This window comes from Mizuhopecten yessoensis, unplaced genomic scaffold (genome assembly GCF_002113885.1).
Source record: "Mizuhopecten yessoensis strain PY_sf001 unplaced genomic scaffold, ASM211388v2 scaffold11143, whole genome shotgun sequence".
NCBI classification, from domain to species: domain Eukaryota; kingdom Metazoa; phylum Mollusca; class Bivalvia; order Pectinida; family Pectinidae; genus Mizuhopecten; species Mizuhopecten yessoensis.
In genome coordinates, this window is record NW_018408901.1 from 73,159 (window position 1) to 89,386 (window position 16,228).

The window sequence follows — 16,228 nt, forward strand, 5'->3', positions numbered from 1 at the left end:
ACAATTGACCTCTGTGACCTTGAATATAATTGAAGGTCATTCATTTGAACAAACTTGATAGCCCTTTAACCAAGCATGCTTCTGGCCAAATATCATCTCCCTGGGCAGTTTGGTTATCGAGAAGAAGATGTTTTAAGTTTTTAACATATTTGACCCCAGTGACCTTGAAAATGGGTGAAGGTAAATAATTTCAACAAACTTTGTAGCCCTTCATCCCAGTTTGCTTCTGGCCAAATATCATCACCCTAGGCCTTTCGGTTATTAAAAAGAGGTCGTTTAAAGTAAAATATTGACGCCAGACGTCGGACAGACGAACGACGGACGCCGCGCCACGGCATAAGCTCACTTGACACTTCGTGCCAGGTGAGCTAAAAACAAAACAAAAAATAAGGTTAATAGACAAAAGCAAAAGGTTTTGAAGGAAAAAGGTGTGAGTGAATAAAAAAAAATGTTAAGTGAGAAACTACGGGAAAACATCACCACTTGTGGGCGGGGTTACATCACAGGAAGGCTGGAAAACATACTTTAGCGACGGTGTTCTCCCGGTTAATCGGCTCGTTCCCAACCTCAGTATGCTCTTTACTGAAGACTCTCTCCAGCTGTAAAATGTTGTGAGGATTAGTGGGGGCATCAACGACACGGCCCTCATCACAGAATGAATCATTCGCAAGGCATAACAATAATTAATGGGTATGTGGTAAAAGAATTAATGGGGATTTTTTTTTTAATTTCAATAACCATGGCAGTAACATTATTGGTCAAAGGTAAAATGTTACATTTGCCAATATGATTTGTTCATGGTGTGGCCTGTAAAACAGTGCATGGTCCTCCTGACCAGGCACTTTGTTTTAAATGTTACATTTGCCAATATGATTTGTTCATGGTGTGGCCTGTAAAACAGTGCACGGTCCTCCTGACCAGGCACTTTGTTTTAAATGTTACATTTGTCAATATGATTTGTTCATGGTGTGGCCTGTAAAGCAGTGCACGGTCTTCCTGTGTGGCCTGAAAAACAGTGCACGGTCCTCCTGACCAGGCACTTTGTCTTAAATGATTGGTAAGATGAGCTATACTGACAATGTTTTTCTGTGTACTATGTTATAGTTACCAATACCTTGGGTCATTTTTTTTCTACCCAGATATATATATATAAAATCAGTATTAAGATCTAGGATCGTAGACAGTGTGATGTAAACACTATGTTATAGTTACCAATACCTTGGGTCATTTTTTCTACCCAGATATATATATACATAATCCGTAATAAGATCTAAGATCGTAGACAGTGTGATGTAAACACTATGTTATAGTTACCCATACCTTGGGTCATTTTTCTACCCAGATATATATATATATAATCCGTAATAAGATCTAAGATCGTAGACAGTGTCATTTATTAAACGGAGTTATGGACCCTTAATCAAGTTTAACACAGAAATGGTGAATGCTTGTTCTTGTGGGATAATAACATACATTTTAGTACCAAATTTAATCTTTAACATGCTATAAATATAAGTTTAAATTCCTGTTAATTCTAACCTTCCAGCACCGCTGATAGATTACTAGAATGTGTCAATAATATCCCAGTCCAAAATTAGGGGTTAAGAGAAATCATTTTAAACTAGCTTTCCAATTATTTTGGTAATTTTGGTAAAGATTCTGAGAGTAATTAATAATATGCAATTCAAATTATCCAACAAATACTCAAATGAAACCCGAAGCAGTGACTAGGTGGATACACCCACTTTGTTTCCAAGGTAGACCACAGCTGAAAATATTCATGGAATTTTCATATAGGATCATGCAAACTTACACCTTTGATCAGCATTGGGGAGGTCATTGTGGTGTGTACAGATATTCGGTTACTCTGACCTAAATTTTGATCTTTGACCTACTTTTTGCAAAATTGATTTACAGGTTACATATCTCTACAGCAAAGCCAAAATGAGACCTTCCATTTGACATCACACTTTCAATCTGTGTTAAATTTGTTTTCTAATTGAAGAACAAAATAAAGGTCCCAGTGACCTAGTTTTGATAAGTAAGGTCCCAGTGACCTAGTTTTGGTAAATGATGCTCTGTCTTTGCTACATGAGCCTGTACAATAAGTCTGATGATTCAACATGAAATAGTACTGGAGACATCGTCTGGCCATTTTTTTTTATATATATTTATTGAGGTCAGAGGTCAAAATGTAATTTGCGATGAAGTATTTTGGTACATAACAGCACCCACATGCCAAAGGTGATCGTACCTAGTACGTACATTAAGTGGAATGCTCTGGAACAAGTTTGCCTTGATTAAAGTTGCAGGTAAAAATATAGGCTAATTAAACCTAACTGCAGTGACCTATAAACTGTATTGAGGTCAGAGGTCAAAACAAAGGTCATAATGACCTAGTTTGCAAACGAAAAGGTAATATGGAGAGAATACTCTACATTTGATATGAAATATTATCGCTGTATAATTTTAATGTGACAATGCGGTATATAAATAAACACACCAACTCAACCTATGATTTCACTACAAAAGGAAGAGGCCAAAAGGACCTGTATTGTTCACCAGAAAATTGTGTTTAATTTGACATAACGTATTTTACATTGATTAAAACTTATCATATCAACTTGCCACTATGTTTGAAATTGAATGATGTTCAAAAGAACTTAGACCTAAATATCTATAAATATAACACTGACTTTTGTCATGATTTTGAACGTTGATTTCTTAGGGTAAAATTTATACCTGTGAAAATTGGTCCTGATTTGAATAAGCCAAATGCACACATCCTTAAACTGTCAAAGCTTGGACAATAACAGTTTTTTTTAATAGTTAATATTCTTAAATTATTGCTTATGTTTGATTTTGCTTATAAATGGTACTACATTTGTATTGAAATATCGAAAATGACGAACAATGCTTGCTTATTACTGTCTCATCTGGCTAGAAAGTTATGATCCATGTAAATATTTACATACAGTACATAAATTGTTCAGAAAGATGTGAGAATTTAATTTCATTAATCATCAATTACTACTATGTCAAAGTTATATGTTACATAAATAAACGTTAGTTTTGCTTTTTGACTAACAACATTAATTACTAAAAGCGACAAGATTGTGAACAACATTTTAATCTTAAATATAAAGATGTTTTCCTCTCTTAGTTAAAATCTAAGTGCATCAATAATTATTTTATTAACTCTTACAAAAAATAGTTTTAATTTCACTTTTCAACGAGCGACATTAATTTCTGCAAGCAACAAGAAAGTGAACAACATCTAAAATTTAATTAACTAAAAATTTCTTATCAATATTTTAGTGCTTAATGTATATTTACATATGTCTAACATTTAACCAAATTTGGATTTTTTCCAGAAGAAAAACTTCAATTTTAGACCCATGCAGTGACCAGATGTAGGTGTCAGAGAAAGTAGCTTGATCAAAAAGTTCAGTCTTAATGTTGTACAAGTTACCTCCCTTTGATCATCAGTAATGCTTTGAAATATAACTTGCAAACCCATTCACCCCAAAAGTCCTATTTGAACCTTACCAATTCAAAGACTGGACAACTCCAGTTTAAATATGTAGGGGTGAATGAGTTAACATAACAGAAGCAGACGTTTTTGTGTAGAAAAATAGTCAATCTGAAAAATAAAACTAGAACTAATCCTGTTGAGAGAAAAAGACTGGAACATAAGACATTAAAAAACAAGCATATACTGAATCCATTATAATGATAAATTTGTGAATTCAGTGAAATTCTTTTCTTCAAAATTTGTGATGAGTGATGTGACAGAAATGAAATCCTTAGGTAAAATCTGGCGCTGAAATTTAAACGCAAATAATTGGTGGAAGAGTGATTTTCTGTTTGACTAGCAAACTACTTGAAGTTCAATCCATACAAAGGAAATAAGCAAGCATGCAGACTGGCAAAGGGGGAACAACTCATTAAAAGCAGCACACACTGAACATTCAATTCAAATATGCATACAAGTACACATGCACTTCAAACCTTGTATTTAGCCCAGTTTCTAAAACTGGTTAATCTCAATATCTCCTAGCTTTCAAACAGGTCACAGACATGTGAAAATCTCAGGTCTCTATACAAATGTAGACATTTTTTTATTTTATTTTTACACTAAACCAGATTTTTGCATAATAATGGACATCTTTATGAAGAAAATTATGATTTGATTGTGCCTCTCAATCAAAACTACCAAAAAATGGAATATATCTACGTAAATTGTTAATATTCTGTGTTCACTTTGGCAATCAAAACATGATTGTACAGCAGTACTTCTATTATCCTTTCTAAGGGTGATTGTTCCCGATAATATTTAATTGAGAACTTATTTATAAAGGATTATTGCTATTACTTAAAAAATCTGATAGACTATTATCAAAATATATTTTGCATTTTTGAGCTTAACAAAAATGTGACAGAAAATAATTTGGAACTTATATTAGGGTTCAAATGACTGACTTTTACACTGGGAACCTAATCAGAAATGGGGAGTGACCAGACCTGTTTATAAGCTAGAAAACTTTTCACTAAAGTATCACAAGCATGTAATCTTTGGCATGGCTGGTATGCAGTGACCTCAAAATGACCTCAAATGACACCTAAATGACATCTGTAATTAATGACCTAAAGATCCTGAAACAATTTCACAAAATCAAAAAGAAACAGTAACGTGGGACCCCACAAGTTAAAATGTAGGCTTGTACACTTAACAGATGCTGTCTGTGGACCAGCTATGGTATTTTTAAGCAGTATATATAGATTCTGAAACAAATTTTGGTTAGTTAGCTCATTTATCTATAATTAGACTTACTGCGTGGTAGTTGATTTTCATATCATATAAAGACACAAGGTTTACCATTTGTGTCTGTATACGATCTGAAAATAAACAATGCAACTAAAGCAAGTTAGATTTGCATGATAATGTTTTATGCAGGATTTTAATTGAACAAAGGGAGATCATTAAGAAATTGTTCTTTATATTTTCATGTAAAATATTTAATAAATTCTTGTGAATCATATGAAGTTTTGAAAAACGTTTTTCTCTATTTAAAATCAAATTTTGGATTGCCTGTGTGAGGTAAGATAACTTTTTTTTCCAGAAAGATAATTAGGAAGATTATATAAAATAAAGAAAATATGAAGGTCATAGAGTTCACAGGTCATTTTGAGGTAAAAAAAAGTGTGGTAATACTGTTTTAAAAATAATGATGAAAAAAATAATTTTAAAAAGCATCTGAAAAAATCAAGTAAAATGAAGCTTTATATAAATATCAATTTCTTTGAAAATCTGAGAATATACCCCCTCCCCCATATATGTTACAAAGTTTCCAATGAATATTTGATATCTCAGTTGCTTATAATTCTGTATTACCAAACTTTAACAGATTAGCTAGGTAAGTGGTTAGTCGAGTGTCTTCAACATTCATTCATCTACTCAAGGACAGGAAATTCGAAAAGTTATTGTGCTCAATAATAAATCAGGTTTGTGAAAGGTTTTTTTCTGAATTTACAAAATAAATAAAATTATCTAAACATTTGGCAGATATTATTTATCAAGGAACAAGAAAATAAATTATTAGTTTATTTATTTTTAAATTTGATTTCAAATTTAATCAAGTTTCTAAACCAGTTATTTTTACAGATCCAAGGAAGATAATTTCAAAGGAGATAACTGATAATTACTGAAACAATTAAGGGAGATGTTTTGAAGGTCGATAACTGATAATTACTGAAGCATAACTTTGCAAGATTCCATAGTTAGCCAGGTCACATGCACTCATTGTGATAAAACTTCCTCATTCTCAACTTTCTGCAACAGGCCTTACACCTTTTAAAGGAGTTCTAGCTGTTGTGATGTTGAGGGATGAGAAGGGTTTTTTATTCTGCCATGCGACAGATTTGCAGACAGGAGTTAATGCAGTGTTCCAAATAAACCTGAAACATACATCAAGTAATGCCTGCAGTTTTTGCTGAGGCCTTGGGACAAACTTTCGTTCCGCGGGGGGAAGGGTGAAGAAGCTTTCCAACTGAAATAGATATAAATACAGCAATGTAAACAACTATCAAACTCAAAATGTACAAAAAGAACTACAACAAACTGAAGGAGCAAAGAAAAAACCAACCCCAAGTGCATGGCCACAACCTGGGGCAACGGAAAAATAAAAACGTGAAAAAAAAAATTTGAACATGTAAAACCAAAGTCAAATCTGCACATATAACTTTAGCAAATTATTTTAAAAAGAAAAGTGATTCAAATTTTGAAAAACAGAAATATGAAGACAAAAATTACTTAACTATATACAAATAAAAAATCAAACTTTTACTCATTTAAAAAAAATCTTTAATTTTGTTTGCTTGTAGGTCATGTTGACCTTTAACCTCAAGTAATAGTGCATCTTTAAGAGTCCTTAACCTTTGACTTCAGATTGTTTTTTAACAAACAAATTACAGAAGACTGATTAAAGACTTATCACAACAGTTTATAAACCCTACATAATACACGAAAGACTTCTAAGTTATCTAAGGTGAGATCAGAATTCAGAATATTAAGAATTAATTATTACAGATTAATTATTAAAGCTACATTAGGCATATTCTGTCTTTTCGTATTACAGAGTTATCTGCTATTGTGAGCAGGTATTGATTGTTACGTCAACGGTCATTTGTCTGTGAGAGTAACGACATTAATCTTTAAGAAAACGACCTAATTTTCTCATACAGACTAATGACGTAACAATCAATACCTGCTCACAAGAGCAGATAACTCTGCAATACGAAAAGACGGAATAGGTGAGATGAAATCCTGCCTGTTAAAATTAAATAGTCATTTAAATGGTTTAATGAAGAGAAAGGATTTTTTTTTTTTAGGATTAATGATACATTGCCAAATGATATGGCTGATGATTTTTAAATGAAAGAAAAGAATTAGTTATAAATAGTCATACATATAACAATTGGGTAATTAGAAGTTTATTTATTAAATTTAAATTTATTGACATAAATATTCTGATAAAGTATTTTTCAAAGATAGCCTAACTGTAATTTCTCTATCAATTTAGGATATTAGGAGCTGAATTTTACACGTTTCGTGCTGGTATTTTCGATCATACTGTTTTTCACCCATAACAACCTCTTATACATGTTTATCCGGGGGAGGAACGGTTGAATTCAAAATACCAGACAAAGACATTTGAAACAATATTTATGATTAACGAAATGTGTCATGCATGTAGACATTCAAGTGAATACTCAGTAACATATGGTTATATATAGATAGAGTAAGTAACTAATAATTGTGATTCATGTACGGATACTTGTCTTTGGTAGAGCTTGGATTTTCAATTTTACTGTACATAGACACAACTTAAGTTTTAAGCATTAAATAAATATTTGGTAGTCAGAGAAAGTTTACATATATCATACACATATAGATATAAAGATATAATTACACACATATAGATATAGATATAAATTATATATAAGTTATTGATATTAAAAGCATATTAGATTTATTAAACATTTTGGGATGGGTTTTTAGGAAAGAATTTTCTTTTTTTCGTTGATGTGAGAAAAATGACTTTTAAATCAGTTAAATTACTTAAGTCCATGGAGAATTAATTTAATATCAATGACTTGAATTGTTTGACACTTTAAGACAGACCATTTCAACAAACGCTAGGGTACAATATTTTGTTTTACATTTCAATTAAATCTTAATTATTTTATTAAGCCATTTGTACAGCAAAGATTACTTTTCTGTCTGAACAACCTGTGAGACCATAGATCAATGAAAGTTAACTCAGGTTGTTTTGCATATATGTTATAATTCCTAGCCATGAATAAAGTTTAAAATTGCATTTTGTGAGAATAACAGGGATTTTCCTATTCAATAATTTGAAGTTATGTTAATTGAATCGAGAATTTTCAAAAAATGATAGATAAAAAAAAATCTCCTTTCATCTTCAACCATTCAATAAAAATATCAGTATGATAAATTTTTAATTATTTTTAGTTATCAACTATTAACTTTTTTTAACCATTTTTATAAAATGGGTGCTTAAACTTTGAACAGTAATTTGCTGAAATTATCCCTAAAGAGCCCAAAAAGATATTTGCAATACATTATTGAGTTTTGTAATACTCTGTTTTTATACTTGTTTTAAAATGTCAATGATTACATTTAAGAAACTGAGCATGATTTTTTTAAGGGCTTTTATTGTATAGTTAACTTTTATTGTATAGTTAACTTTTACTGTATAGTTAACTTGTTTTGTATAGTTAACTTTTATTGTATAGTTAACTTTTATTGTATAGTTAACTTGTTTTGTTTGCCAATAAAACATGAACCAAAATATTGTAGGTAAAGCACATTCAAACTCTAATGACAACTGTAAATCATTAGTGTGCGCAACTGCAAGGGACGTGAGCCGTTAATATGATGTATACAAACAACCAGTCATATATACTGGCTAGTTATTATTTTATCAATCTACAAGACATGTAATAAGTAAAATATTTACGTTTAAGCAATTAATGCCAAGATGATGTTGTAAGTCTACTTTTGTACTGATCTAAATTATTATAAGGTTATTTCTTTATTGAGATAAACAACATCTTAACTGATGATTTAAATTTACATATAAACTGAAGATTTAAATAATGTGATCATTTGAATTAAGGATTTACAATCAAACTATAAACTGAAGAAATAAAAAAAAGTACTGTACATACTAAATAAACCACTGACTTTTCAAAATGATAGATAAGTTGATGAAACACACACAATTTATAGAAAAGTAATAATTGCAATCTAAAATGGCTTTAAAATAGAAATATGATAAAATAACATGCAAAATACACTGATACATATATTATATATCCACTGTAAGCCAATCTGCTAATGATTATTTTGGAATTAATCTGAGTAGCCTCCCTTAAACTGCTTCTGCCACTTCACAAAAACATGCTTAAAATCCAGCACAGCCGGCAAAAATGTACAATATAAAAAATAAAAAAATAAAAAAATCTTATTATGTCACAATATATCTGCAAAAAAAAATTTCTTAAATTTTTTCAATCTAAGTTCTTATATTATTTTCAGTTGTGATGAATATTGGACAAGATTCAGGTAAAATGAAAGATGCTGGTTCACACTCAAACTTTGGGTTTTGGAGCTTCCAGATTCCAGGTAGACCAACCCAAATCAAATGAACGATGATGATGATGATGATGACAATGATTACAACGATGATTACAACGATGATGATTACAATGTTATCAATTAAATAAGGTACTTTTATGATAAAAAAAGAAAGAATGAAGAATTGTTTTTACAAAAATGTGAAAATCCTATCATGCACCAATATTATAACTAACATTAATGCCAAAAATAAAATATGCATACAATACTGCAAAGTAAATATTGACGTCAGTTTGTGATTTTCTAAATAATTTTTTTTTTTTTTTTTTTTTTTTTTTTTAAAAAATTTTTTTTTTTTTTTTTTTTTTTTTTTTACAGATTTTGCAGTTGATGTAGGGACAAAATAAGGAAAGACACAGAACACATTATGCAATGGGGTATGACATAGGACTACTCAGAGTTCAAACTGGAAGATATCTGATGTGGTTACAGTTCTGAGACAGTGACAGATACTGGAAGATATCTGATGTGGTTACAGTTCTGAGACAGTGACAGATACTGGAAGATATCTGATGTGGTTACAGTTCTGAGGCAGTGACAGATACTGGAAGATATCTGATGTGGTTACAGTTCTGAGGCAGTGACAGAGATATTAAGCTACTTTTTAGGATATAGAACTTACAGCGTGATGAAATACATACAACAGATTTATTGTTCCCACCCACCTCACATCCTTTCTTCCGTTTACACCTACCCGTCAACATTTATCTTTATAACACCATCCCCCTACCCATTACCCAACACTTGCTCAATTTAAACTGGTTAATCCTGGAGTGCAAGTCACCTGACAGGTATATATACAACCCACGTACCTGTCCTCTGACCCTATGCTTACCTGTACCAGGTACACCAGGTATGCATATAATTCATTCACACAGGTAAAAAAGTTATAGCCAGTGATCATTATAGAACACTTGCATCTACCTTAATTCAGGTAAGTTGCGTCACCCTGGTTTCAATCGAGTGTCACTTTTACCGCAAACCATGACAGGGATATCAACCTATATAAGATTGGTGCAAGATTGTTCCCCGTCTAGGAGGTGCGTTTAACTTTATCTATAATCTGTCCTCGTTAAGTTGGCTAGGTAAAGGGTAGCACTGCACCAAGTGATAGCAAGAGATTTTCATTTCAATATTTTTTTCAACCTAGAGCATTCTCATTTACAATAAATTAGAAGATAAAGCAATGTTTAAAGCTTTTCAATGGCTTGGAATTACCTCCCTTTGCAAAGCATTCAGCTTTCATTTTGATACTATGCATTCACAATTCCCTGACAGCAACAATGGTAAAGAGTACAACTGGCAGATGAGAAGTAGGAGTCTGACAACTGAAATTTCATTTTTTTTTGTTTTTTTGTGTTGATATTTGTTCTAAAATATCAAAATCTATAAAAATAATCAGTCTTCAAATTAATCGTGATGTGTTTTAAAAAGATCTAAGAACGCTAGGTGAGGTAATTATATAAGTCTGTTGCCAAGCAAATATGCATTACACTGAGCTAAGTGATAATTGATTTTCATAACTAAGTGTCACTAGGACAGCTTATTCTAGGAATAAATCACCATAGTAATTTACAAGGGAGGGGGGTAATTAACAAGACAAAATAAACTATTACATGTCGCAACAACTAATTGAAATTGGTGTTCACAGACTTGTTACAAACTGGGATCACACCTTTACAATGTGGCCTAAAATACATCCAATAATATCTATGTCAGGAGGAAGGGTTGTATTAGCACACTACAAGGTGGGAAACTATTGCTGATTCTGACATTTTTCAGAAGAGACCCCTGGCAGTGGAAAGGGGGAGGCATTAATTTGTCAGACAGAGCCTTGNGGGGGGGACCTGTTTAGAAGATATTCGGGTACTTCTATTATTGTCAAAACCAAAGGGCCATTGAAGAAAGGAATGGTATAAATAAGGTAAAGGGGTAGCACTATACACTGAGTAAAGGTTAAGACAATTTCCAGATTCACTTTTTTCAAATTAGAGTAATCTCTTTTATAAATAGGAGATATATTAAAGCAACATCAAAGGCTTTTTTCCTGGATTAGCAAAACTTCTCTAAGCAAGGTATTCATCTTCCATTTTGATACTGTGCATGTACAATTCTGGAATAGCAACAATGATAAAGTGAGGAATAGGCAGTAGAGAAGCACTGGCTTAAAGAAAGAAAAACCAGAAATATGCCAAAATGACATGAAAGTCACCCCATCTGCTACATTTGTATCACTGACCAAGCTACAACTGACATATTTCCACCTGTCAATCAAAATGGTCTAACAATGACAGGTGTATAAGCATTTGGCAAATATCTGTTGTCACCTGGCATGGGCAGAACAGGTAATTGGAATAAAACGATATTGTTTTCACAACAATAACTTTCAGAAAAGATTCAATCTTATATACGGATAAATCTTTCACCTTTTTTTTGATTATAAAATACACGATTCAAAGTTGTCTTGTGATCGTCTTCAAATCTGACTGAATCGGACATCGATAGGCCTACGGCAGAGTGTGTACACTTTGTTAAAGGCAGTCACTCAAACAGGTCCGACGAGGATCGCCAACAGCCAAATTCACGAGACATGAAAAACACAAAACAATTGGGATTTCAGCAATTCTTCTTTAAAAGGAAAGATTGGAATGTATTTTGCTGTTTTGAACCTGTTAATATTTATTTTTCACACTCTTAACTTTTTTTACTATCGGTTCAATTGGCATGTATGTGACATTGTGAGTTCCTGCTGGTAAATAGTATCACGCGACCTCGACTCTTTGCAATACACAAACTTGCAAACTTCTCCACTTACCCCATGTCGTTTTGACACATTCCTAGTCAAGATTAAATAGTTTAGCATGATTTTACCCAAGAACGTCATTTTATTACGATGCAATTCTTCATTATGTTTCCCCATACATGGTATTGTACCTGAAAGTTGGGCCTACCTTACTCCACTATGTGGATATATGTTTCTAAAGTTCAAAGGAGTCGCACCACAAAACATGGATTGTACACTGCCAAGGTAAGAAAAGTGATAATTGACTTTAAATTCAACTAAATGTTATGAGGACAGTCCAATCTACGAATATATCACTACAGTGACTTATCAAGGGGAGGTAATTAACAAGACAATAAAACTTTAGGTGGCACTGTAATAAATTTAAAACTGTGTTAGACAGATATTTCATAACTGAACTGCGATCATACCTTCGTAATGTGCCTAAAATAACCAGCCATGAAGCTGCTGGGTGGTACTACCTCCAATAATATCTATGTTACTTTACGATGTTGCGTTAATTGTAGTACGTACAACACTGCAAGGTGTCACACTATTTCTTATTCTGACATTTTGCAAAAGTGGCCCTGGCAGTGGAAATGGGGAGAAAAGTGTCAGCCAGAGCCTGGAGGGAGCATTAAAATATCTCCTTATAGGCTTGGATGAGGGTAGGAGAGGAGGGGTGTTCTAAAGCTATTTGGTAACACAAATTATTGTCAAAATGACAGCAATGGGAATAATAAGGTAAAGAATACAACTGCAATGATTAATAGCTGAGAAATTTTCACTTTCAGATCTTTGCGATTTTGAGTACATTTTACATTTTAGGCACCTTTTAGGCATGAAATAGGCATGCCTCAATGTACCTTTTTTTAGCCTGGGTATTCTGCCTTATATTTAGAAGGTAACACAACATCAAAGGCTTTTCCCCGTGAGTAAAATTACTTCCCTTTACAATTACTGGATAGCAACACTGCTTAAGCGTAGGAAGGTTTTGCACACTATAAAATAATATTCACGTTAGGAGACCAACTGATATCAAACTGCCATCACCAAATAACATCCACAGCAGGAGGTGTGTATCATACCAACTGATGGGTTTAACACCACCAAATGATATTCAGATAAAGGGCCAATGTCAGTTGTGCTAGCTTCTGAACCAATAAATAATATCTAGCTTATATAATAAGGGGATCAGTTAAGGTGTCACACCACCAAATAATATCCCGGTTAGGAGGCTATATAGTTAGACACAGAGAGGGGGTTGACTAAACTCCTAGCAGGGGGTGGGCTTAATACCAGGATTATCAACAGTAAAATATGGTATACACCACTTTGACCGCAATATTTACAGAAAATACATTGTATAAAAATTTGTGAAGTCCCAGTACAACATCTCAACATAAAATGACAATAAACAGTAATTTGCTGTGTCATTAAATTTGTCTAGAGCTTTGAAAACCAATCCCTGCAGTGCTAGGAAATTGAGAAAGGCAACTCTGACCCTCACAGGGAGGTCTGTTGACAGGGAATAAATATTATCTGGGGTAGTCACTACAGAGTACCTGGGTATAGTCAGTATCAAACTCAGTTGAATAACTGGTACTCCATTCGACAAACAATCAATTGCATGAAGGACTCAAAACAAGAATATATATACATATTCATACAACTACCTGTATAAAGAGACCACCTGTATAAAGAGACCACTTTTTAGATTTCCAAAGGATTGCCTCTTGATACAGGTCTGGCTGTATGATGGACTTGTAATTTTTTTTATTTTTTTTTTAAGCTTCCATCATTGCCAGAGAGGATTTTCGTGCTAATGAAATCACATAATTGTGACATCAAAATGCACTCTCTATAAAATACTTAATGACACACTAGTCTTGCAGAGAGTCCCAACGTGACTGTTGTTCCCTAATGAATGAATGGCAGTCTTTTAAGAAGTACATTGAAATTGATGAATGCCAGTAATTTTTCACCATATTGCAATACCGGTTCAACTTTTAAATAGACAAGCAGTTATTTTTTTTTATTAAGTTGTTTAAAAGAGTAGCTCATTCAATGATAACACCAACCCACACAACTTTTCAAGATTTATTTACCCGACATTTCTATATAAATATATGCACCTATCCTTCTGATAACAAAAAGTTACCTACCAGAATGTAAACCACTGACGTGTCGCTCTTCTACTGATCTCGATCACAGGTAAGTCTTACAGGTAAATCCCACAACCAAACTTTCATTATTCCCATGACCTTTTACCCGAACATCATAGATCAATAAAAAAAACACCTTTATATATATAGTTCTCAATATACTTCTTTCCAACTCAATAAATAATGCAAGTCTGTCGTTATTGTGAATGTGGACTATATATTTCTATATCTATGTCCCTTGGTATACATATAACCTATTATTGTATATGCATTATATGGGCAGAGATAACTGGGCCTCGTTTTGAATTTGTAACAATTTGGTATTTACCTTGAATTGCATTTCATATTTTGCTATATATTTGAATAAATACACCCCCATTTACATGCTCTTATTTTTAACAGTTTCGTCACTGACAATTGTCAATGGGATTCACAAATCTATTGTTGAAAATTATGAATTAGCTTGTCAGAAAATATGCATAAGAAGCACATTTGTATGGGAAGAAAGTATTTTCTTGGACAATACATTCCATTTGTGTATAAAATCTATTATACCTATTTCACTAGCACTGTACACTTAGTGACCTCCATGGCTTTGAATGATAATTCAGTGCAACACCCTACGTCATGACCAACAATAATTTCTGATTTTCTCAAAAATGTGACATTTTTATATTTCACAACTTAATAAAGTCAATTAAATATTAGCACATTTTTAAATTGTTGGACATGATATTCTATATTCTATATTCAATTTTTTATTTAACCAGAAACATATATTTTCTTAGGTTAATTCTTCTGTAGAAATTTGTTTTGCATTTCTCATTTTATTCTATAAAACTAAAGATTATAAGAGACCCTGAGGGGCCTTACATTTTATTTTCAATTTGAAACCTGCTGATAGCACCATACCAGTTTATCAAAGGAGTACAAGAAATAAAGAAGAACTTAATCTGTTTGGGTGGGTAGGATATCAAGAATATGAGTGTTTAATTCATGAATTCCTTTTGCCAGTTGAGCTAAAATCACATCTTTTTTAATCTTTACCTATACTGAACGGATCTGAAATTTTCTTGCAAATATTATCATTACGCATAAACTAAAAATCTGTTCTGTGTTAAATTATAGCTAAATTGTTAATAAATCTACTGCAACAAAATGTCTATTTTGAAATTGATATAGGATTCATTGAAACTTGATTACAGAAAAAGACACCGCTAAAAAGTGAAATAGACACCCATTATTCCACACTGGACCAAAATATTCTACTAGAGTTGCTTCCCTTGGAACACAAATTGCTGCGTCTGCCTCACAAAATTGGCGCCGCAGGTAACCTAATAAACTCGTTACTCACTCTCACTTCTAACAGAAGAAAGTCGTTAAGCAGAACAAACAAAGGTCTGCCCTGATACAAAAACCAGCCACTGTACCTATCTATTACAAACAAGAACAACACTCAAACTACACTTCTCCATTCCATATACCAGTTTCTATTTCTTAAAAACTAAGTTAACAATTTCTGACCTATTTTTTTTATATAAAACTATTGTAGTTGTTTACTCGTATTTACATCACTAATTCAAATTAGTGTTTGTTTTGTCTATAAATAAACATAAGTTATGATAAGTATCAGCTGAATAGCGTGCTAGGTCGGTATTAAATTTCAAATAAACTTTGTAAAAGGCATCATGACTAATGGTCAAAATTGATCACATTACCATGATCAAGAAACCTGATAATTCTGAAAACGTATCAATTTCATTTAATTTACCTACTAGTTCTGAATAAGATCTCAGTGTGTGTGTCATCTAGGGGTCCGGTTGAACACTTCATTTTAATTCAATGCGTAAATTCACGCAGAAGTCTAGCCAAGAATGACCAAGTGATTATTGATATGGCGTACCCAAACAACCGAGGGATTTTTTCCTAATTTAGGTGCAAAACACCTACCATATTGGTTTGCATTCATAAGTATAAGCAAAACAGTATTAACATAAATTTTATATGACATTTCACGATGAATTTTAATTCATTTTGTAGGCATACCACAATTTTGTA

The 16,228-nt window shown here is 32.5% G+C and overlaps 1 protein-coding gene across 7 annotated transcripts in view; it reads right to left on the reverse strand.

The window, feature by feature from the left end:
• Positions 1 to 16,228, reverse strand: part of LOC110466704 (calcium uptake protein 3, mitochondrial-like) — a 164,116-nt gene that overhangs the window by 22,914 nt on the left and 124,974 nt on the right. For 4 of the 7 annotated variants that reach the window (XM_021523401.1, XM_021523403.1, XM_021523402.1 and 1 more), the window contains exons 6-7: positions 5,970 to 6,050; positions 525 to 599 (exon numbers count right to left, since the gene is read on the reverse strand). In XM_021523401.1, coding sequence (XP_021379076.1) covers positions 525 to 599; positions 5,970 to 6,050 — 156 coding nt within the window. The remainder of the gene's footprint in view (positions 1 to 524; positions 600 to 5,969; positions 6,051 to 16,228) is intronic. The other 3 variants (XM_021523407.1, XM_021523405.1, XM_021523406.1) reach the window with 2 other exon arrangements.